At 40.7% G+C, this 19,093-nt stretch overlaps 1 protein-coding gene across 1 annotated transcript; it reads right to left on the reverse strand.

Moving 5' to 3' along the window:
• Window positions 1-734: 734 nt before the first annotated feature.
• synpra (synaptoporin a) lies at window positions 735-14,858 on the reverse strand. Its single transcript, XM_007571591.2, has 7 exons — window positions 14,567-14,858; window positions 14,363-14,428; window positions 3,395-3,519; window positions 3,049-3,247; window positions 2,682-2,873; window positions 1,986-2,289; window positions 735-1,892 (listed from the first exon to the last, which is right to left on the reverse strand). Exons 1-6 carry the CDS (start codon window positions 14,582-14,584, stop codon window positions 2,038-2,040), a joined length of 852 nt encoding a protein of 283 aa, XP_007571653.1. The 5' UTR covers window positions 14,585-14,858; the 3' UTR covers window positions 735-1,892; window positions 1,986-2,037.
• Between the last annotated feature and the right edge of the window lie 4,235 nt (window positions 14,859-19,093).

Raw genomic sequence — 19,093 nt, forward strand, 5'->3', positions numbered from 1 at the left:
TTTTAATACCGTTTCGAGTTTTATTTTTTAAACCCTTCTCAAATTGTCAATGGAGAAATCTTTCAATCAATCAGACCTTTTTCCTGATGGTAGTTTTGCATGATTTCATATTATTTACGATTAACCAACACTGACTCGTACTCCACCCATCTCCACCTGTTATGCGATCGTCCATGCAGATGGACAAATAAGTTAACATTATTTTTTGCAACCCATATTGTAGATCTTCCCAAATATTGCATGTAAGTAGACCTGATTACCGATTCTCTGATGATTGTTTCAATATATTGTAAAGTGGGTTTTATGGAAGGCAAAGCTGACCATAATTCATACAAGAACCACCACTACTGTACATGATGTATGTTTCACTATATCAGTCAGCTGACTGATTGACTTACTCTTCACATAGTGCTGATTTTTGTTTCTACGTCACGCTGATTTACTTCGTCTCAGCAGCTTTTGTGCATGTGTGGATGGCCCCACCTGCTGGTCACACACAAAATTGTCACAATTTTTCTGCTTTTTTAAACTTTGGAATTTATTTATTTATTTATTTATTACTTCGTTTTCCACTTATTGTATTCGTTTTGCACTATGAGTGTTAATAATAAATTTCTACTCCAATTAGCATTGACTGAACTCCACGAGAAACACAAGTTATTTCAGTTAATACCGAGGCCGGAGGCTAAGCTAACAACTTCTTCTGAACAGAGACACAAAGATGAGCCACAGAACAAATTTGTCCATCTTTATTAGTGAGTCATGGGTTTGTGCACGTTAGATATGAGTGGAAAACTGTGTATAGACTTTTCGACACCACTGCAAGTCACATGCTCAGACGGTCAAAACACAGGGCTGGAAATATCATAGTAAATGAACAGGAAGCCAAGCATTCCATTCAATGGTCATGATTTTACAACACTTGAACAGAACAGATGTTGTTTGTACAAAACTTCATAGTGTCATATTTTTTCTGGCCATAACTATGGCATTTAGGTGCTTTTTGCAGGGTTTTCATTGTGTGTATGAACAGTGTGAAAATGCTTTTGAAATGTGTGTTTTAAGTAAAAAGGAGGAAAGTTGTCAAGGTAACTTGTATGAAGAGTGGCTTCTATAGTTTGCATCTGAAAAATATTCTTAAAACTGCATGGTAGCATCTGTGCAGGAGAAAATAAACATCAGAACTCAGCGCACACGGCAGAAGTTGCATATATTTTAGGTTTCTTATACAAACGTATTTTTTGTGGAGGATTTTACAGAATGGATTTGTTACTTGTGATTTTATTTTTTTTTACTTATTGGCATTATCAGACAAAAAGTCAAAGAGTTGCAGCTGTAAAATAATAATAATTAAAAAAAAACAAAGCAAGAAAAAAAATACCTGAATTATGAATATTATTGGAATTAGAAACACCTGTTATCAAAATATATTCGTCATTATAAGAAAAAACATGACTGAATACCTGATTAGCTGTCAGTGATGTGTCAGAGCAGAGTATGTTTTGTAAACTTTCACACTTAGAATGCATGTTTTATCTTTTTTGTTGTTGTTTTTTCCTGGATTCACAGAGACCTCACTAGCACACAACGTCATGCACTTTAAAACTTTTACAAAGAGCGCTTTTCCCTCCGACACAGAGTGCAAACAAACTACTAGAACAGAGATGGCCAGTCAAAAACGGAACAAGTCGATAATCGAGCACGGAGAAACTGTTATGCGTTTCGAACTACTAGAGGGACAATATTCAGCTAACACAACTTTTGAAAGAGAAAGGGTGAGGGACTACGTCTAATGTTTTGTTCTACGATACCCAACTAGACTTTTATTTTTTATATTTCATCTACAACAAGTGCACTCTTACTCCTTATGACCGTCTTCCTTTTTAACAGCAAGGAAGACGGAAGGACTTCCGACAAGGAAGTCCCTCCGTCTTTCTTTTTTTTTTGAAGAAAGGCTGAATGCCTTTCTTCAAACAAAGGCAGTCAGCCTAGCCCCCTGACTGCCTTTGTTTGAAGATGCCGAAAGACAAGTCGCGGCTACATCTGATTGGAGTAGGAGGTGGGCCCTCCCACCTGGCTGTACTCGGATGGCTGGTCGAAGCTCCCCTGGGTGTTGTAGCTTCCCGACTGGTTAAAGCCGCCCTGGTTGTAGGGCTGCTGGTCGAAGGTGCCGGCCTGTTTGTCGGGCGCACTGCCCGCCAACCTGGAGCCACCCTTATGCCAGCTGGTCTCCTTGAAGACAAACCAGATGTTTCCAGCCCACAGAACAAAATTGAGAAATCCAAACACCTGAGGGGGGAAAAAAGGGAGAATTATACTTGGGCAATCATGAACCTTGAATCGTAAACCCTGATCTCTCCCTCCCCCCCAAACTATGAGCAAGCTTTATTGTAGAAATAGATGACAAATAAATCAACTATTTGAGTTTTTTATCACTTGTAAAACTAAAAATTTGGTCTACATGATACAATGCTCGTGCATTCTGAAAGAATGTGTTAATGAACATGAAAGTTTGGTCAAGAGGAGTGATTCAGTCAGTCTGAAAGACATTTTAATAAAATAGCTCACCTTTTATTCTGATATTGACAGAACTGAATCTGAAGCCTTAACTCTAAGAGAAAAAAAATCTTGTTTCCTTTCTTGTTTCCCAGCTTAACAGCAGACATGGTTTGTAAGCTTACCACCGAGGTGTTGAGCCCAGACCACCGAGGCCCGTGCAAAGAGCTGCACTTGTTAGTCGGGTCTTTGCAGGCTGGGATGAGAAGCTGCACCTCGTCCGGATCGGTGGCCACCTTCACATCGGACAGGGCCTTGGCCCAAGCAGAGGAGCTGACCAGCCACATGAAGGAAAACACCACTGTCACCACAAAGTCCTGAGGGAAGCAAAGAAGTACTCAGCTTCAACAGATTCACAGAATAAAAATAACTTTTTTCTTTTTTTTTTTATTTGTCAGGAAAAATGTATTTTCAATAGTGCTTTGTGTTCATTTATAAGAACAGCTGACGTAAAATGTGAAGGAATAATGAGTATGAGTTTATCATACTCACAATGAGCGGTCTTTGGCTGTTTTCGCGGTACTTATTCAGGAAGAAAATGTACACAACAGTGGCCACGAGAGAATACAGGAAGGAGAAAACGGCAATGGTGACGAAGAACTCCGCAGAGGAAGAATAATCTCCGGTGAGGAACACACGCTCCGTCCTCATGGCCTCACACATGGGCGCTTCAAACGACACTTGGTGCAACCTGCCACACACAAAGAGATTTTGTACTTTGCTACCACACATGATTATTAAAATTCTCCGTCTTGGCTCTCAGACAAGTATTGCGACTCTAAACAACGAAGAACACTGTCCAACTCACAACATGAGAAGGAATGTGCGCAACACTCACCTGAAAGGATAACCAAAGTCGATGCCGATGTTCAGATCGCTGCTGGCCTTCTCCATGCAGTCCACACTGACCCTGAGCTGCCCTGAGTAGCCACCGCATGTGGCGAAAGCGAAAATGGCAAAGAGCTGCAGAAACACACCTCAACATGTAAGAAACACTGACCAAAGCAGCAGATCAAAGGCTGAGAAAGCATATAAAGAAGTAAATCCTTGGAGAAAACCAGCTAGATGTTGCTAAGGACAATGCTAGAGGTTCACGTTACAGCAGGAGAGAAGCGATTCAACGTGAAGTCAGAACTACAGTGGGATAGCTGAGATCAAAGCAGCATATTGATGTGGTACAACAGCCTAGTCAAAGACAAAGCTCAGTCCAACTGAGAATCCATGGCAAACTTGAAAATTGCCGTTTACAGATAATCCACATCTGGTCTAAATAAGATAGAACTAATTTGGTGAGATAAAAGGGGAAACCCTGGGTCTCTACATGCCACTGCACCGTCACAAGTGATTAAGAAGACATATGAATGCTTTTGAAAGGCACTGTCTGCAAAAAAAAAGTTAGGTTGAAACGTCTGTTTCTGATACTTTAGGCATTTCAGGAAACGTACAAAGAAAACAAAATAATTGAATAGATTTTATCTCAGGAGTCCTTAGGAAGGTTTTTTAGATGTGGATTAAAGTTGCATTGGAGGTGTGAACAGGAGAACAAACCAACGCTCAATTTATCTCCTCTAAGCAGAGACTTGTGAACTGCTTCACAATGGAAAAACTGAAGGGCAAAGGCCAATTGTCAAAGTCAGTGAAATGAACAGGGCCTTCATCTAAATTAACAAACATGAACATGCAACAAACACACACACGCACACACACACACACACACACACACACACACACACACACACACTCATTTCCTGCCCTCAGTTTGCTCTCTTAGCCTAGTTGCCCATATAAGCCCCCCACTGCCTCAAGAGTTCTCAAAGCCATAATCACCATAATCAGAGCTGATGCCCGGTTTGCTCCTTTCCCATGTCGTAGGCAGCTGGACGTGCAGCTTGCCAACAGCTGGCAACGCTGTTTATCTCTCAGTCTGAGTGAATCTGAGCCACAGGAGGGCGCTGTTGGATAACTGACAGGAAGCGGCTATGCTCAACCGTATGCCTGCCATCTCAGAGACAGAACTTAAACACAGAGTCAGTATCGCTTCATACCTATTGAGTTAAACATTGAATGCTTAGTTGATCCTCTGCAAGTATACCAGGCCCACAACTAAAACACCAAGAACCACAGAGCGACCATATCGGACCTATAGCAGGTGGCGTTCAACGCTGGCACAGCTCAGGATCTAGATGGTAAAATATAGCAGTGAATTAAGCAGAAAGCTGCTGGATTCATGCCTTGAATCACTATGCAATCATAAGACATAAGTGAGTGTAACCATATTGAAGCCACGAGGTTCTCAAATCTATCTTGTTGACTGTTAAAATTGGCAAAGAGGTCCCTTTGCCCCATAAGTCTGTTTTACCTACATTAGTGTCCTGTTAACTAGAGTTGCTTATTACTTCATCTCCATTGTAGTGGAAAAGGTATTTGTTACCCTACAGATTTCTTATGTTTCTGCTTTTTCTAAAATCACACTTGAATGTTTCTTTTCTTTTTTTTTTTTTATTCAAATGATTAATAAAATTGCTCCAGAAACATGATATAGTGATTGTGTTATGCATAATCCAAGTGCGCTTGAGCCTTATGTCATATGCTGATTCAACTTCAAGATTTTCTGGTGGGCCGTTTTTTTTTTATGAGTAAGTAGAAAACTTTCCTAAAAGTTCCTAAAAGTTGGGAACAACACCCCAATTCCTATCGAAGCCATTTAACATCGGGCATTTTAAAAGTTTCACGACAACGTGAGCTTCAACAAGTTTCTCTGGGATCTTGGAAAAGAAACAGGCCCACAGCATTACATATCAATACTTTCAAGAGGGCAAGAGGTGCTTTTTTTAAATTTATTTAGACACCTAAATTATGTCAAGGTGTGTCTTTAAAGCTGAACTTATCGCTTTTACAAAAATATGTTCCTTAAATATTTGTTAAGACTGTCACCATGTCGTGACAGCATAGTACGCGACAGGTAATCAGTGAAAAGATCGATCTCTTCCACCTCCTCCCTGAGCCACTGCTAGCAAAGGGGAGCATGTATACACAAGGATGATTGACAGCGCTAAGACCCTCCTCTTCGCTCTGATTGGATGTTTCTGACGGAGTTGTGTATTTATGTTAAGGACAGTAGAACAATAGGGAGGAGGTGGAGGAGTTGGATTACTTCACAAATTATGTCTCATGTTCTACATAGTGACAGTTTTAACAAATATGTCAAAAAACGTTTATTTAATAAAAGTTACATACTGCAGCTTTGACTCAATAATCCTGTTTTTGCTAGCTTAAAACTCAGTCAGCTTTTCAAATGACCACCAGCTAATGATCGGAGGAGCTTTCAAAGGAGGTAAACATGAGTGTGCGGTGTCGATGCTGCGTAGGCATAATCTCTGATTAAAGCAGCCCAGATTAATGCCAAAATCTTAATAATAAACAACAGACTCTCATTAGGGTTTGTTGCCTGCAGTTTTGGGCCTCAGGTGGAGCCGGGATGCCACATACATTGAGCACAGCTGGAACATCTGCATAAAAACCTCCAGACTGATGTGGTTTGTTTACCCACAGAGACGAGTGAATGACGGCGCGACTGAAATCTCCCAACGAAGGAGCCGAAAGACGATGCACATGGAGACAAATCAAATCCAGGAAAGTGACCAGAAGAGCGACGGGAACGAACGCTATCGTTTAATTAACCACAAAGAGCCGCAGATAAGCATCTCTTTCACGCTCTCTTTCTGCTGCCTCGTCCTTACTGTGATTTTTCTTTTTTTTTTTTCAGCTCGGGTTTTAGCCCCTCTCATTTCTTAGCCGGGTCCTTTGAACAGGAGAGCGTGGCATTGTGGAAGGAGGATGGATGCTAAGCCTCGCACCCCCGTGTGTTTATCTGCCTCTCCCAGCTGGGCTCCTCAGGGAACAAGAGATAGAAGGAGAGAAAAAAAAAGGGGGGGGAGGCTGGGAGGTAGAAGAGGGAAGCTAAGGGGAGAAATAGATACAGTGGAAGGGGCGAATAAAGCGCGAGCGCAGGAATTAAACCGGTCTGCAGTGTAAACAAAGCTACGAAACATCTCAGTCATCCCTCATCTCTACTGACCTACATGGCACCCAAACGCTCCAGTCTAATGTGAAAGTTATGATTTGATTTCATGGCAAATCAACGACCTGAAATATATATGTATATAAAGAAAATACACATGCACGCACACACACACTCACGCAACCGGGTGATGGTGTCTGCAGATTTTAATAAGCGGACAAAGATTTTTTTCTAATAATTGAGCTCGTGCAAATTGGGAAGCTCCAAATGAGACTCCAGTCAGTTGAAAAGGACGCATCAGGCACGGACTTGGCCACCAGCGGTCAGAGTCAATGTCTGCCGCCCTAAAATTGTTGCTGAGCTGGACAGAAGCGAGTGCTGCATTGGTTTGAATCATGTATAGAAATGTGTGTGTGTGTGTGTGTGTGTGTGTGTGTGCGTGCATGTGCATATATTACGTTTAGCAGACCATTTTTAGCATGGTCTGCTAAAAATGTACATTTATTGAGTTTTATTGTAAATTACTTTTTCTTCTACCCCTTTAGAAGAAGGACGTAGTTTATAAAGTTGCAAAAGAAAACGTCTTCAGTAAAAAGCCGTGTGATCAATGCTACACTGGCAGACAATAGTTAAAAACAGGTAACTCATTTAAAAGCAGCTAATCCTTTCCTGCAAAGGAAGCTCTTTGTCAGAAGCACAGACTGATCTTGCCTCCGTCTCTTTTCTCCACTCGGCTCTAACGTTGACTGACCACAAGAAAGAGGACATTTATTTTAGTAACTGGGCCTTCAGTGTCAAAGAACAGTCACTACCCATGTCTCAATAAAGCTGCAAGTGAACATTTTTCTGCATTTATATCAGTTTGATAAATACAAAAAAAATTTGGTTGCATCTGTGTCCTTTGGACTGCAATTTTTATCTTAGCATTTCATTGTATATTCTACAAAGTTAATAGAAGTCAGCAGTATAATTAAAACTCATAAAATAAAAGTAAAACAAACAAAAAAAATAATTATGAAAAAGGCTGCATTAACTACTAGTTCCATTAAGTAACTGTTGGATCTGCAAATATCATTAATTTATTTGATCACCATCCTCACACAGGGACTAATTCTTATTTTTATGCAATGATAAAAGATGTGATAATCACTAATTCCTCGTGCAAACCAGAGTCTCTTAAGGAAACTATATAATTCAATATAATTCAGCTTATTTGCATAGCACTGACAAATGTTGTCTCAAGGCACTTTACAAAAAATAAAAACAACTTATATAGAAACAAATAGTCACAAATAAATTCAAAGTCAACATCCATTCTGTTTAAGAAGTTGTGCAATCAGGTTTCGCTTATTATGTCAGCTGGATTTTTTTTTTTTAATCTAAGGAAACCAAGCTGATTGCACCGAGTCAATGATTTTGCAGCAATCCCCCCTACTGTCCATTTTAGCGCTACATAGAGTAACAGTGGGCAGTCCCTTGGATGGTGAAAGCAATCCCTCATTACTAAGCATGCGCATCATCAATATAACACATTTGTGTTATTCTATTTTTCTGGGATGTAAATGATTGATCTGTGGAACACCACATTTCTTTATGGTCTTTCTTGCGTATATAAAGAACGAACAGCAGTGCTCTCTCTTGAACTGTGTGGGATACGTCTTGTCGAGAGACAGCAGGCAACCTTTTTCTGTCTGACACAAAGAGGAAGTAGCATCCTCTGAGGGTCAAAGGCGAGGTAGAGGCCCATCAAAGACCTAAAGTGTCGGGAAAGAGAACATCTTAGATTACTCATATAACGCATGTGCATGTAACGTTTATCTGATTTTTAATAAACTAAAAACAGAGTCTATCAAGGAACATACCTGGATGTAATAGTTAGGAAAAAAAACAGTGAGCTTTCAGTTTTGATTCATTTAAATCTAAATCTGATTATTCTGTATTTGACCTGCTGTTCATCAGACAATGAAGGGGGGAAAAAAAGTCATCTCCTGGCAGCCTGACTGCTGAGGTTTATGTGAGCAGCTGAAGAAGCTTTTGTGACAGTCATATGAAATGCCATCATCGACCAAACCTATTTTAAGACAATACCCAGAGAGAGATGTGAAGAACATTTCTCACCTTTCCCATTTAATACTAATTTACTCTATGTCAGCCCTGGCGTTATTCACAGCCCTGAACCCAGTGGGTACTGAGACATTTGCCGAAGTAGATAATAAACGTCATCTCCTTCAACATTTGGACCAGCTTCTCCAGCCGCCTCTCTTCCTGTCGCAGGGAACAGTTATTTCAGTGGTGACAAACAGATCTCTGACCTGGCAAGTCTCTTGCAATATCAGTCAACAGCTGTCGCTAATCTCACTGCATTTCCCTTTGACTTGTTTTTGGGGTGTGTGTGTGTGTGTGTGTGTGTGTGTGTGTGTGTGTGTGTGTGTGTGTGTGTGTGTGTGTGTGTGTGTGCGCGCACTGATGCTTGTGCACAAAATGCTTATCATATCCACTTGGCATCTATCGGATTAAAGGCTAGATAGTGGCATATCAAAGAAAGTGGCAGAACGGTAAACAACAGAAACTGTAACATATAAAATCCGATACGGTTGCAACACATAAAGATGGAAGTGATGGATCTGATGCAACCTTTGGTTTAATGCTCCTTATCCAACAGCAGACAGCCCCTGAAGTGACAAAATCTAGAGCAAATAAATAATAACATAACAAATGACACTAAAACTTTGTGCTACATCTTGCACAATGTGCAATTCAGATGTCTTTTCACACAGTCTTATCGCCAAAATACTACAAAACAGAGGCAATGAAAAAAAGTGTTAATAACCCTTTAGTTTGTGCACACGAGATTCTCCGACCGCCCAGAGGCGAACAAAGCTGGTGTACAGTAAGGTACTCAGGATGACATCATGCAATAGTTGGTCAGACGCGGGTTTGGATGGGAAGACCACGATTACTCATGAATGAGACTCGCGATGGATGCCCGGGCTTTGCCCCGTGAGTCACAAGGCCTCACGTCGTGTGCTTGTACAGCCGCTCTGTGCGACAAGCTTCAGCAGCATGGCTATGTTTATCATTTGCAATCATGTGCTCAAGCAACTGTGCAATTATCCCCCCCCCCCCCACACACACACCCCTCTCTATCCCCGCTTCTTTCCTTTCACTCTTCAGACGCATAAGCATGAAGCTGGAAACGGTGAAGAGTTTGGGCACATCTCAAAGGACAGCTTCTGCATGAGTTGGCCAACATGGGAGACGAGGGGGACCTTACAGCTGTTTGGAGCAGAATATGCCAGCCGCTGATGGCGTGCCAGCAAGAACAAGATCCGCACACACATAAATAATGTTTTATTTTTTGTATTCGAAAGGCCCCTCTATTGATGTAATGGATCACCAGGTCTTGTACTATAACACTAACCCTTAAAACTAAATTCCTAACCTCAATGCTTAGTTCTATTCAAAGACTTAAATCTAACAATTTGGTATTTTTGTGTGTTTTAGAGATATGACAAAACAAATGTACACATAGTGCATTTGCCTGCAGGCCTGACTAATTATGAATTCACACTGTGCTTGTGCAGATCCAATGCTGACTATTAATGCAGGAAACCAAGACATGCAGCATCTTACTAGGAAGTCTCAACTATAGTTAACATAACCTTTTAAAAGCCCACTATTTGTCCACACAGTCAACCAGACGTACAGTGCAAGGTTCATCGTCTGCAAACTAAATGTCATTCGCTGCCTTTATAAAAAACCTCCAGTGCCTCAGGGCGTCCACACAAAGCAAACCAGCACACATGTCATGTTTCCACTGATCAGTTACTGTTTGTACAAATCTACCACAGGACCACATGGACATAATGAACAGGAAACACTGTGGCTGATTTTTGTGGCGTTGCTAATGCCTTCAGAAAGGTGATGTCAGAGTAAAGGAAGGATCCCATTTGAAACACAGTCTGAAAATGTCTCGTCCATCTGGAAGAGCTGAAATTCGCCAGTCAAGCTACAGAATCAAGCTACTGCTCCAAGCTGTCCATTTATGGGATTTAACTGTCAGCGAAGATGTCTCAGTTTTGCTGATGGGATCCAGCCGTGGCCTGGCCGAGGTAGGCTCCAAACAAAAACAGACAACTGCTTAAAACCAGTAACTTGTTATATGTATCTAAAGGAGTTCATGTGCTAACTTTAGTTAGTAAGAAGGTCTATGCCTCAGTCATTCCTCCACAAGTCTATGTACACTCAACTCTACCATTTAGCACTGTTTCTCCTCCCTCACTCTCAACTGTCCTCTCACCTCTATCACCTTCATCCCTCATTCCTATGTTTGTCATCCATCATCCCTCAACCCTATTAGTGCTACCAGGGTTCAGTCAGTGTAAATAGCAACATTATCCATGACAATCAACATTTGTTATAACTTTCTAACAAAATTACAGGTGATTGTCCCTCTCTGCACAAGCAGCTGAAGATATGACACCAAGGATCTACTGATGAGCCACAATAGCAAATCTAAACTCCAAAGTTTGGATGAGGTGAAGGATATATGGAAAGGGCCCTCATCCGCTCATCACCTGTTGTAGTAAAGGAAGAGCTCAGCCACAAACCAGAGATCTCAGTTTATCAGCCTGTATGTGGTCTCACCTCTGTCTACATTCGTAAGCCATGGACATTAACCGAATAATTGACATTCAAGATCAGAGCGGCTGAAATTAGGCTCTTCTGTATAGAGTGAATGGGTTAAGTCTTAGAGATAAAACTGAGGATCTCTATCATCTGGGGAAGCTTGCAGTTGAGTCACTGCTCCTCTGCTTCAAAAGGAGTCAGTTGAGGTGGTCACTGTGAAGGTTTTCATGAGGAACAGATATCTCTTTTGGTCTGAGAATATTGTGGTATTCCCCACAGCGAGCTAGAGGGTTTTGCCGGAGAGAGAGCTGTCTGTCTGGGTTTCCCTCCTGGATCTGTAACATCCACGATTTGCTCTGAAAACAGCTGAAAACATTCAAGATAGAACTTGATTGTTTTTGAAATAATGAATGCATTTGCAAAGCAAACCCACTGGATATGGAAGACAATGCTCAATAGCTTTTCTGCATAGTGCTTATATCAGTGATGGTAATTTGTACACGCTCACCATGATCTGAAAAGGGGCCAATGTAATACTCTAACACTGCTCTTGCTGGTTCCGCACATCACGTTAAAAGTAAGACTGCAATTTTGGTTCAATTGAAGACAAACTACAAATGATTGGAGAAAAAAAAAAAACAGGATCCCGCCCGTCTTTTCTTATTAGAGAAGAGCAGCTTACAGAAAAAATACCCACGGGTGTCACAGCAGAATAAATCTGAATTCTTGACCTTAATTAAAATAGCTGGTTATGTGTATACTGTATAAACCCGCAGGCCAACGGAGACACAAAGGAATATTCTCTTTCTGGGGAAGACAGACGGAAAAGAAGTAAAGGTGTTGCACTGAAAAGGTCACTTGTAGTGCCAGAAATGCGAGGAACGGAGGTGGTGTGTACTGGGGGAGGCAGTGAAGCTCACATAATGACCCACACTTCCCTTCAGACACACATACACGCGCACACACACACACGTACACACAAAGAGTAACAAGAACATAGACATGTGAGCTATGACAGAGTGTTACACAGCTGGTTTTCTTTTGGATCTGACAAGGTGTGGGCCAGTTTCCATCCATCCAAGGTGTTCCCAAATCAGAGGGGAAATACAGTCATGCCCAATGAGGAGATGCCTCGAAAACCTCAAAAAAAGGAATTGGCCAGGAGGAATCCTGATCTGCTGCAGGATTCCTCTTGACCTGACTCCTTTACATGCAGGATAAATGACTTTACTTTGACTTCTGTACCACCTTGTGGAGGAAGCTAATTTCAAACACTCCTGATCACACTCTTTGGTTCATAATCCATATGGCCAAAAGTGAAGGTTTGAATGTGGAAGTTCTGCTTCCACAAGCTTTCTGGCTCAGTTCTTTCCTCGGTGTAACAGACAAGAGTAGCACCTACATCTCTGGAGATGATCCATCGTCCGCTCCATTCTAGAATCACTTGTGAACAAAACACTTGGATATTAAACTCTTCCACTTTGAGTAGAGACAGAGCACCGGCCGAGAGGGAGGAATCCACCTTTTAACCAGCTCAGATCCATGGCTTCTGAGGCCACAACTACATCCTGGCCACTCCACATTTGACTGTGAACCGCCCCACTGTATGCTGAATTTCTAGGCCTGAACATGCTAACAGAACAACATCATCATCAAATGCGGAAAAAAAGAAAAAGAAAAAACGGGGTCCTTGGTATACTAAGGTTTTACAAATTCAAATACTGAAAAAACTGTGTATACTACATAATTCCTAGGTTTTAAAGTGAGATTTAAAGTGAGATGCCAGAGAAAGCATCAGAGCGACTCTACTGTATGCAGCGTAGAGTAGTGCAACGCTGACCGTCTCGACCATGTTGCTGTGCAATGCCGGTCAGCAAGTTGAAAGAAGGTTCCTACTCTTTTCCTCTGTTAAGATACTACTGTCTGATTGACTGGTAACATATTATATTGTAATGCATTATGACTGTTGATATAACTTTCAAACTACCCATTTGATTAGAAAATGGGCAGCAAAAAGAAAAGGTCCAGTGAATTGGTAGTAGAGAATAACCCACGATTTAACAATCACATAGGTAGGGAAATGACCAAATAAAGGACACCAAATCCAAAATGTTACATAATGGCCACAATGATACAGGATAACTCTAGGCAAAAAGTGGATCCTAGATATATAACTATCTTAAGTTGTCATTTGAGGCCAATTTCAGACCATATCCATATACACATTTTATCTGGGCACGAATGCTTTTCTTTGGTATGATTTTTTTTATCAAGGCCACCAAAAGAACTGAAGTTCTCTTGAATAAAGTCTGTTTTAGGATCCCTGCTGACAGACATGTGCAAACTCACCTTAATTGTGTGGTATGTTGAAACTGAGAGTCAGATTCGTCAGTTCACTTCTTATAACTGTAATAAACTCCCATCTTTCTTCAGCTAATGAAAACTATGATTGTCTTCACACTTGCAAAGCCTCACACACAGGTGCACAATGAAACACACACACACTTACACACAGTATCTGGGCAAATGCTGAACACCCTGGTGGCAACAGCAATTTCTCTAAACTCACATCAAAGAAACTCACTTATCTTTTTTTTTTTTTTTAGCTCCAGGCTTCTGTGCACTGTACAATAAACACAGAGTCAACACAACCCACTGCCAAACAGAGAGGGGTGGCTGTAGTAATACTTTGATTCAGTCACAGCGAGGACGCCCAGTGCAAATTGGTGATTCCCGTTATATCATTTCTTTTCACTCGGGCTAAAATGGGTCATTTCTTAAAGGCTGGCGCATTAAAAAAAAGCACAGTTTGCACACCTATTCACAAATACAAAATACACATAACGATTGGATATACATAAACATAAAGATCTGGTCACAGCGAATCAGATTTGAATAAAATGCTTGAGCGTAATGTGTGCAAAAATCCAGATGCGTGGAAAGTTTCACCATTCAAATGCGCGAATTGAATTAAAAATAATCCCGTTTACTCCTTGCAAAAAACAAAAACAAAACAAAAAAAAAAAACAGACAAAAAAAAAACCCCTCAGTATCTTCATTAGCAGCACACCCGTGAATTGGCGTGTAAAATATTTACATATTTACATTGCAAAATTAAGTTATTGCACGCAAATAAACAATGAAATTTCAACTCACCCATTCCAAAACACGGATAAATCCCAGAGGCAATTTTAGCACCTGAAATGTCCCCACCGATGCCAGCTGCACAGAGACAAAGCGAGGGGATGAAAACATTATTTTCACCAATTAATGGACTCACCGGCCAATTGAGTTGTAATTAACCCTCGGGGCGTTCACGTTACACGTTTATCTGTTCAGTCCTTTAGCGTGTTTACTCACCTGGTTAGCGGTGTCCATGTCAGCTGCAAGAAAATGTATTTTATTCTTGTCAGAAATGAAGCTAAAATCTTGAACCGTAAAAAAAAAAAAAACCAAGAGACTCGACTGATGTATCTGCCGCGTAAACACAGAGGGGGGCTCTGAGTCCGAATCCGAGCGGAAAAGCCCGAACACTCGTCTATTTTTTTTTCATCTATTTACCTTTTTATAATGGAGTGAGAAGCGGTCGTTTGCCATGGAGAAGCTCACGGAAAGAGGGAAGACAGAGGAGTCCGACTTTATTATTCCCTCATCGAACAGATGTGAAGCTTAATCTGTTTATTTTGACAGCTACAGTGTTCAATTTCCACTTGTATATATTTAGTTAAATATTTAGTGCCTATCGGTTAGTTTCCTGGGGTGTTGAAACCTTTTCTCTAAAACTAGTTGCTCAAATATATGGAGCGACCGCAATACCAAAAATGATATAATTAAATAAACGTGGATAAAGAGTTAAATAACTGTTTATTCAACTCACAAACAAAATATAGTATGTTGAAGTTAAACTATATTATATTATAGTAATTTTCAGAAAAAAAGACAAAAAAATAAAGAAAGTAAATTACACAGCACTGTATGCTTCTTGGAATCCTGAATTTATTTAAAATCCACATAGGAATATGTGCTTAATTTAGTTAGACTCATGGAACTGGCCTGAGTCTCTGTGGAGTTCTTATACTCTCCTCTAAACTGGGATAAAGTTGGGATCTCTTTTTTTTTAATTCTGAATAAAATCGTTCAGAAGAAAACCAAAGATCACTTTTTGTCATAATAGTCAGTTGTCTGAATGGCGCTCATGTCGAGGTTCACAAAGCTCTGCCATTGTTTGCCACCTAATGAGTTTCCCCAAAGACCAAACAAGAACCAGCCCAAGTTTCACTGCAGGCAAAAAAGACATTGAGAGAGGAACACTGAGAGAGGAAGAGAGCGCGGAGAGGGCTTCCCTGAGTCTGCTTCACTGGTGACAATTCCTTTAGAGCAGAGTGGAAAATGCTCTGACAGCATAGCTAATTTTACAACATCCCTCCGATCGCCCCACATGAGCACGCACACGCTTTCACCCTGCCTTCAGGGCTCTGTCTCCGCGATTAGGAAATTGTTGCATCTGATTGGCTAATATTTTTGCCACATGAAATCAAAATGACGTGAACAAGAGGAATGGAGTCTCCTGATTTCTTTGTTCTTTTAGCGTCGAACTGTTTCATGTAGTTAGGTGAGCTAATGCTGGCTTCGATACGACTCTGCCTTTGGAACATTGGGATAGATACAGATCAAAGACCGGCCTCACGTTCCCGTCGTTGATGCTTTTATTGGCTTGGAACCGCTTGCTAGTGGTAAAAACTGAAGTCTTTACCACTAAAGACTATAGACTAAATACAACAGTGATACAATTTAAAAAGAAAGTTAATATATCCTACAAAAAAACATTCATGAAGGGGGAGAACAAGGAAACTCCATGCCAGCGTTTCCCTGCCCGGATTCAAACCGCAGTGAAGTTAGTTTCAAGTTGAGCTCGAATATCGAATATCCAACTTGAAACTAACTTCACTGCGGTCGGATACCGCCCAAAACCCTGTTGCAGTGAAGAAACATTTTTAAGCACTTCCTCATCCCTTTGGTGTCATGCTGGATTTTAGTTTCTTGACCCACATGCAAGTTCACACATAAAACCAGAGAATACTGTTCAGTGAAAGTTTAATGGCGGTTCTTTCCAAAAATACGATCTGATTGTGTTCCAGAGATCGGGTAGGCAGGTCAGCTCGGGTTTTTTCTTTCGGATGGTGGTTGCGCGGAGGGAAAAGGATAGGATCCGGGAGCGTACTGAAGACCAATGATGGAGTGGGGAGGAGAGAGGCAGGCGCAGATGTTCGGTCTCGGGAGGAAACGATTTCAAAGTCCAGACTTGGTTCCTGGCTTGATTCCAACAGCTCGTCGAGATCTGAGGGAAGACAAAATATTACTTGAAGTCTCTTAAACATCCATAACATAATTTTGGTTAGACTCTGACACAACAAGTGGGACCATCGAGCGACGAGTGAATGCTCCACTGCTTCTTAAAAGTCCACCAGCCAATTACGCGGAATCACCTGTCGGTACGCCAGCCTGTCTGAACTCTCCCCCGAAGATCCTCTATAAGAAAGAGCACTCACACGAACCCGAATCCTAACATTTGGCTGATAACATAAATAAAAGGTTTAATAAAGTCGAGAGACTTTGGCTTCAGTCAGATGACCATATTGCCCGAATGCTTGTGCTAGTTTGTAATTAGTGCCTTAATATCCTGCAGATGAAGTTTTTGGCAAATAGTTTTGGTTAATCAACTGTGCAACTATAGAGAATGAACAATGAAGGTTATAAATTTGTCCAGAGGAGGTTAAGTTAACATCCAGACACTTTAAGCTACCTGAGTTAGCTTAACATGCAAGTTAACTCTATGCCTCTGTCTTGCCCTGTGGTTCACAAATATAAATAATTCCCTTTAACTCAAGTATTGTTCAGTAATTCAGGTTATGGGTTAATCTTTAACACCCCTTTCCTCAATATCTTAGCTTTAGTGACAGACATTAGCACTTCCACACATTTTGGAGGTGAAATTCTGACCCAATGGTGAAACCCATATTCCTACTCATTGTGTTACATCAACCCAGTGCTGGATCGGTCCATGTTTGAACCACAACTAGATTGGTAAAATAACCACTGCTAGCCTTTTTGCTAGCAGTTTTTAGAGAACAGGACTCTGGGCTCTCAAAGCTAATGTTTTCTATTCACATTGTTTGTATGTCTTTAAACATTTCGAGACAATCCAATGTGAAGCAATCCTAGATATCAATCATCACTCAATTTCTGTACAAAGCTACAAAAATAAAAGTAGGACTAGGAATACAAATAACACAAAAAAACAAAAACAAAAAAAAACAAACAAACAAACAAAAAAACATATATAGCTATAAGCAAACTACGTATTTGTTTCCTGGGTTTTGCTTTGTGTGCTGTAACAACCAGAATTTTCTGCCTGAGGAAGAATAACCTGTCAGGCGCAGTGACAGGTGTCGAAATGCATCTGAGGAAACTGGAAGTGCACTGCAGAACCAGACAGAAAACACACCTGGGTACAGTAGCTAAAGGCCAGCCTGTGTGTGTATTATTAATATCAAATAAACAGCTTGAATAAAATCAAAATCAGTATTCAAATTCTGATTTAAAAAAATATACATTAAAATAAAAAAGTAACAAAGAAAAATAGAGGGAGAGTAAAAACGGAGACAGCAGAAACTATAACCATTCATCTCTTCTGCTTAAGCCTCCTTTATAACGTGACTCACAGAAGAATTACTGAGCAAAGACTAGGTCAACCACTTATCCATCTCAACACACCAACACAGCTTCACAGCAATTACGGCTGGACTGCAGTCGCTGCCAGAACCAGTCCACATCTTCTGCTGCTGATGCTTATGCTCCTAATCTGTTTATACAGTAACTGCTGAGTTGTAAGGGAGACAGGTAATGAAGAAACACAGAGACAAATACCGTCTAAGCAAAAGCTTCAATATCAACAATCATAGGGACAGAGCAATGTGAAATATTGACTTGAGGCCAAACCTTATTTAGTTTTTTTGGGGGGTTTTTTCTGCAGTGATGTATTTTCCACAGATGCAAATTTCGGATGGATTCAAATATTTCACACTCATATGTTAATTAAACCTATCCTCGCATGCCTGTGACAACACAAAGCAGTGAGGCGTGATTAGGTATCGCAACAAAAGGCGGTCTTCGGAAATGTTTCTACAGAGAATAGCATTAGCCCGTGTCTCATTTTGCACCACTTAGACGACACACACAATCAGGATTAACTCCTGTTTGATGAGGGGAGAGAGAACAAAAACCAACCAACCAACTAACCAACCAAGGAGGGACCAATCAGGGTGATGCATGCAAACCAGGCAAGACAGAGAGAAAAGATAAAGCTGCAAGTTTTTGGCTTTCTGCTTTCTGCTTGTCCACAGTCCATGAAATGTGTGTTAGGATAAAAGCTATAAGTAATGATTTAAAATGAAAGCAGTATTTGTACAAAAAATATATATATTCTGGTGATGCTATTAGCTTGTCAGATCAATGTTAGTTTTTATAATTGAACAACTTGAAAAGGTACCTAAGGCTAAATTATTTAGGACACGTTGAAGTCCTTAACTTGTTTCGCTATATTTTTGTATTACAGTTTCTAAAACGGTGCACAAAATCTAAACCTTCCTCCAGGTTCCTGATATAAACTTGAAAGATGGAGCATGGATGGATTCTTGTGTACTTTGCCTAGTTGGGACTCGAATTGTACCCAGATTTTCCCAACATATGACCTATACTGGTTTATGAAAAAGGGCTATGATGGAACCTGTGGATAATCCAACCTTTTTTCACCCCATTTCCAACTTGTATGTGTCTCACAAGAACTGGGACCAAGTTCAAACTCATTCAAAATGCTGCTCCTGCTGC

The sequence above is a fragment of the Poecilia formosa genome, unplaced genomic scaffold, assembly GCF_000485575.1.
Source record: "Poecilia formosa unplaced genomic scaffold, Poecilia_formosa-5.1.2 Scaffold283, whole genome shotgun sequence".
Taxonomy (NCBI): Eukaryota; Metazoa; Chordata; class Actinopteri; order Cyprinodontiformes; family Poeciliidae; genus Poecilia; species Poecilia formosa.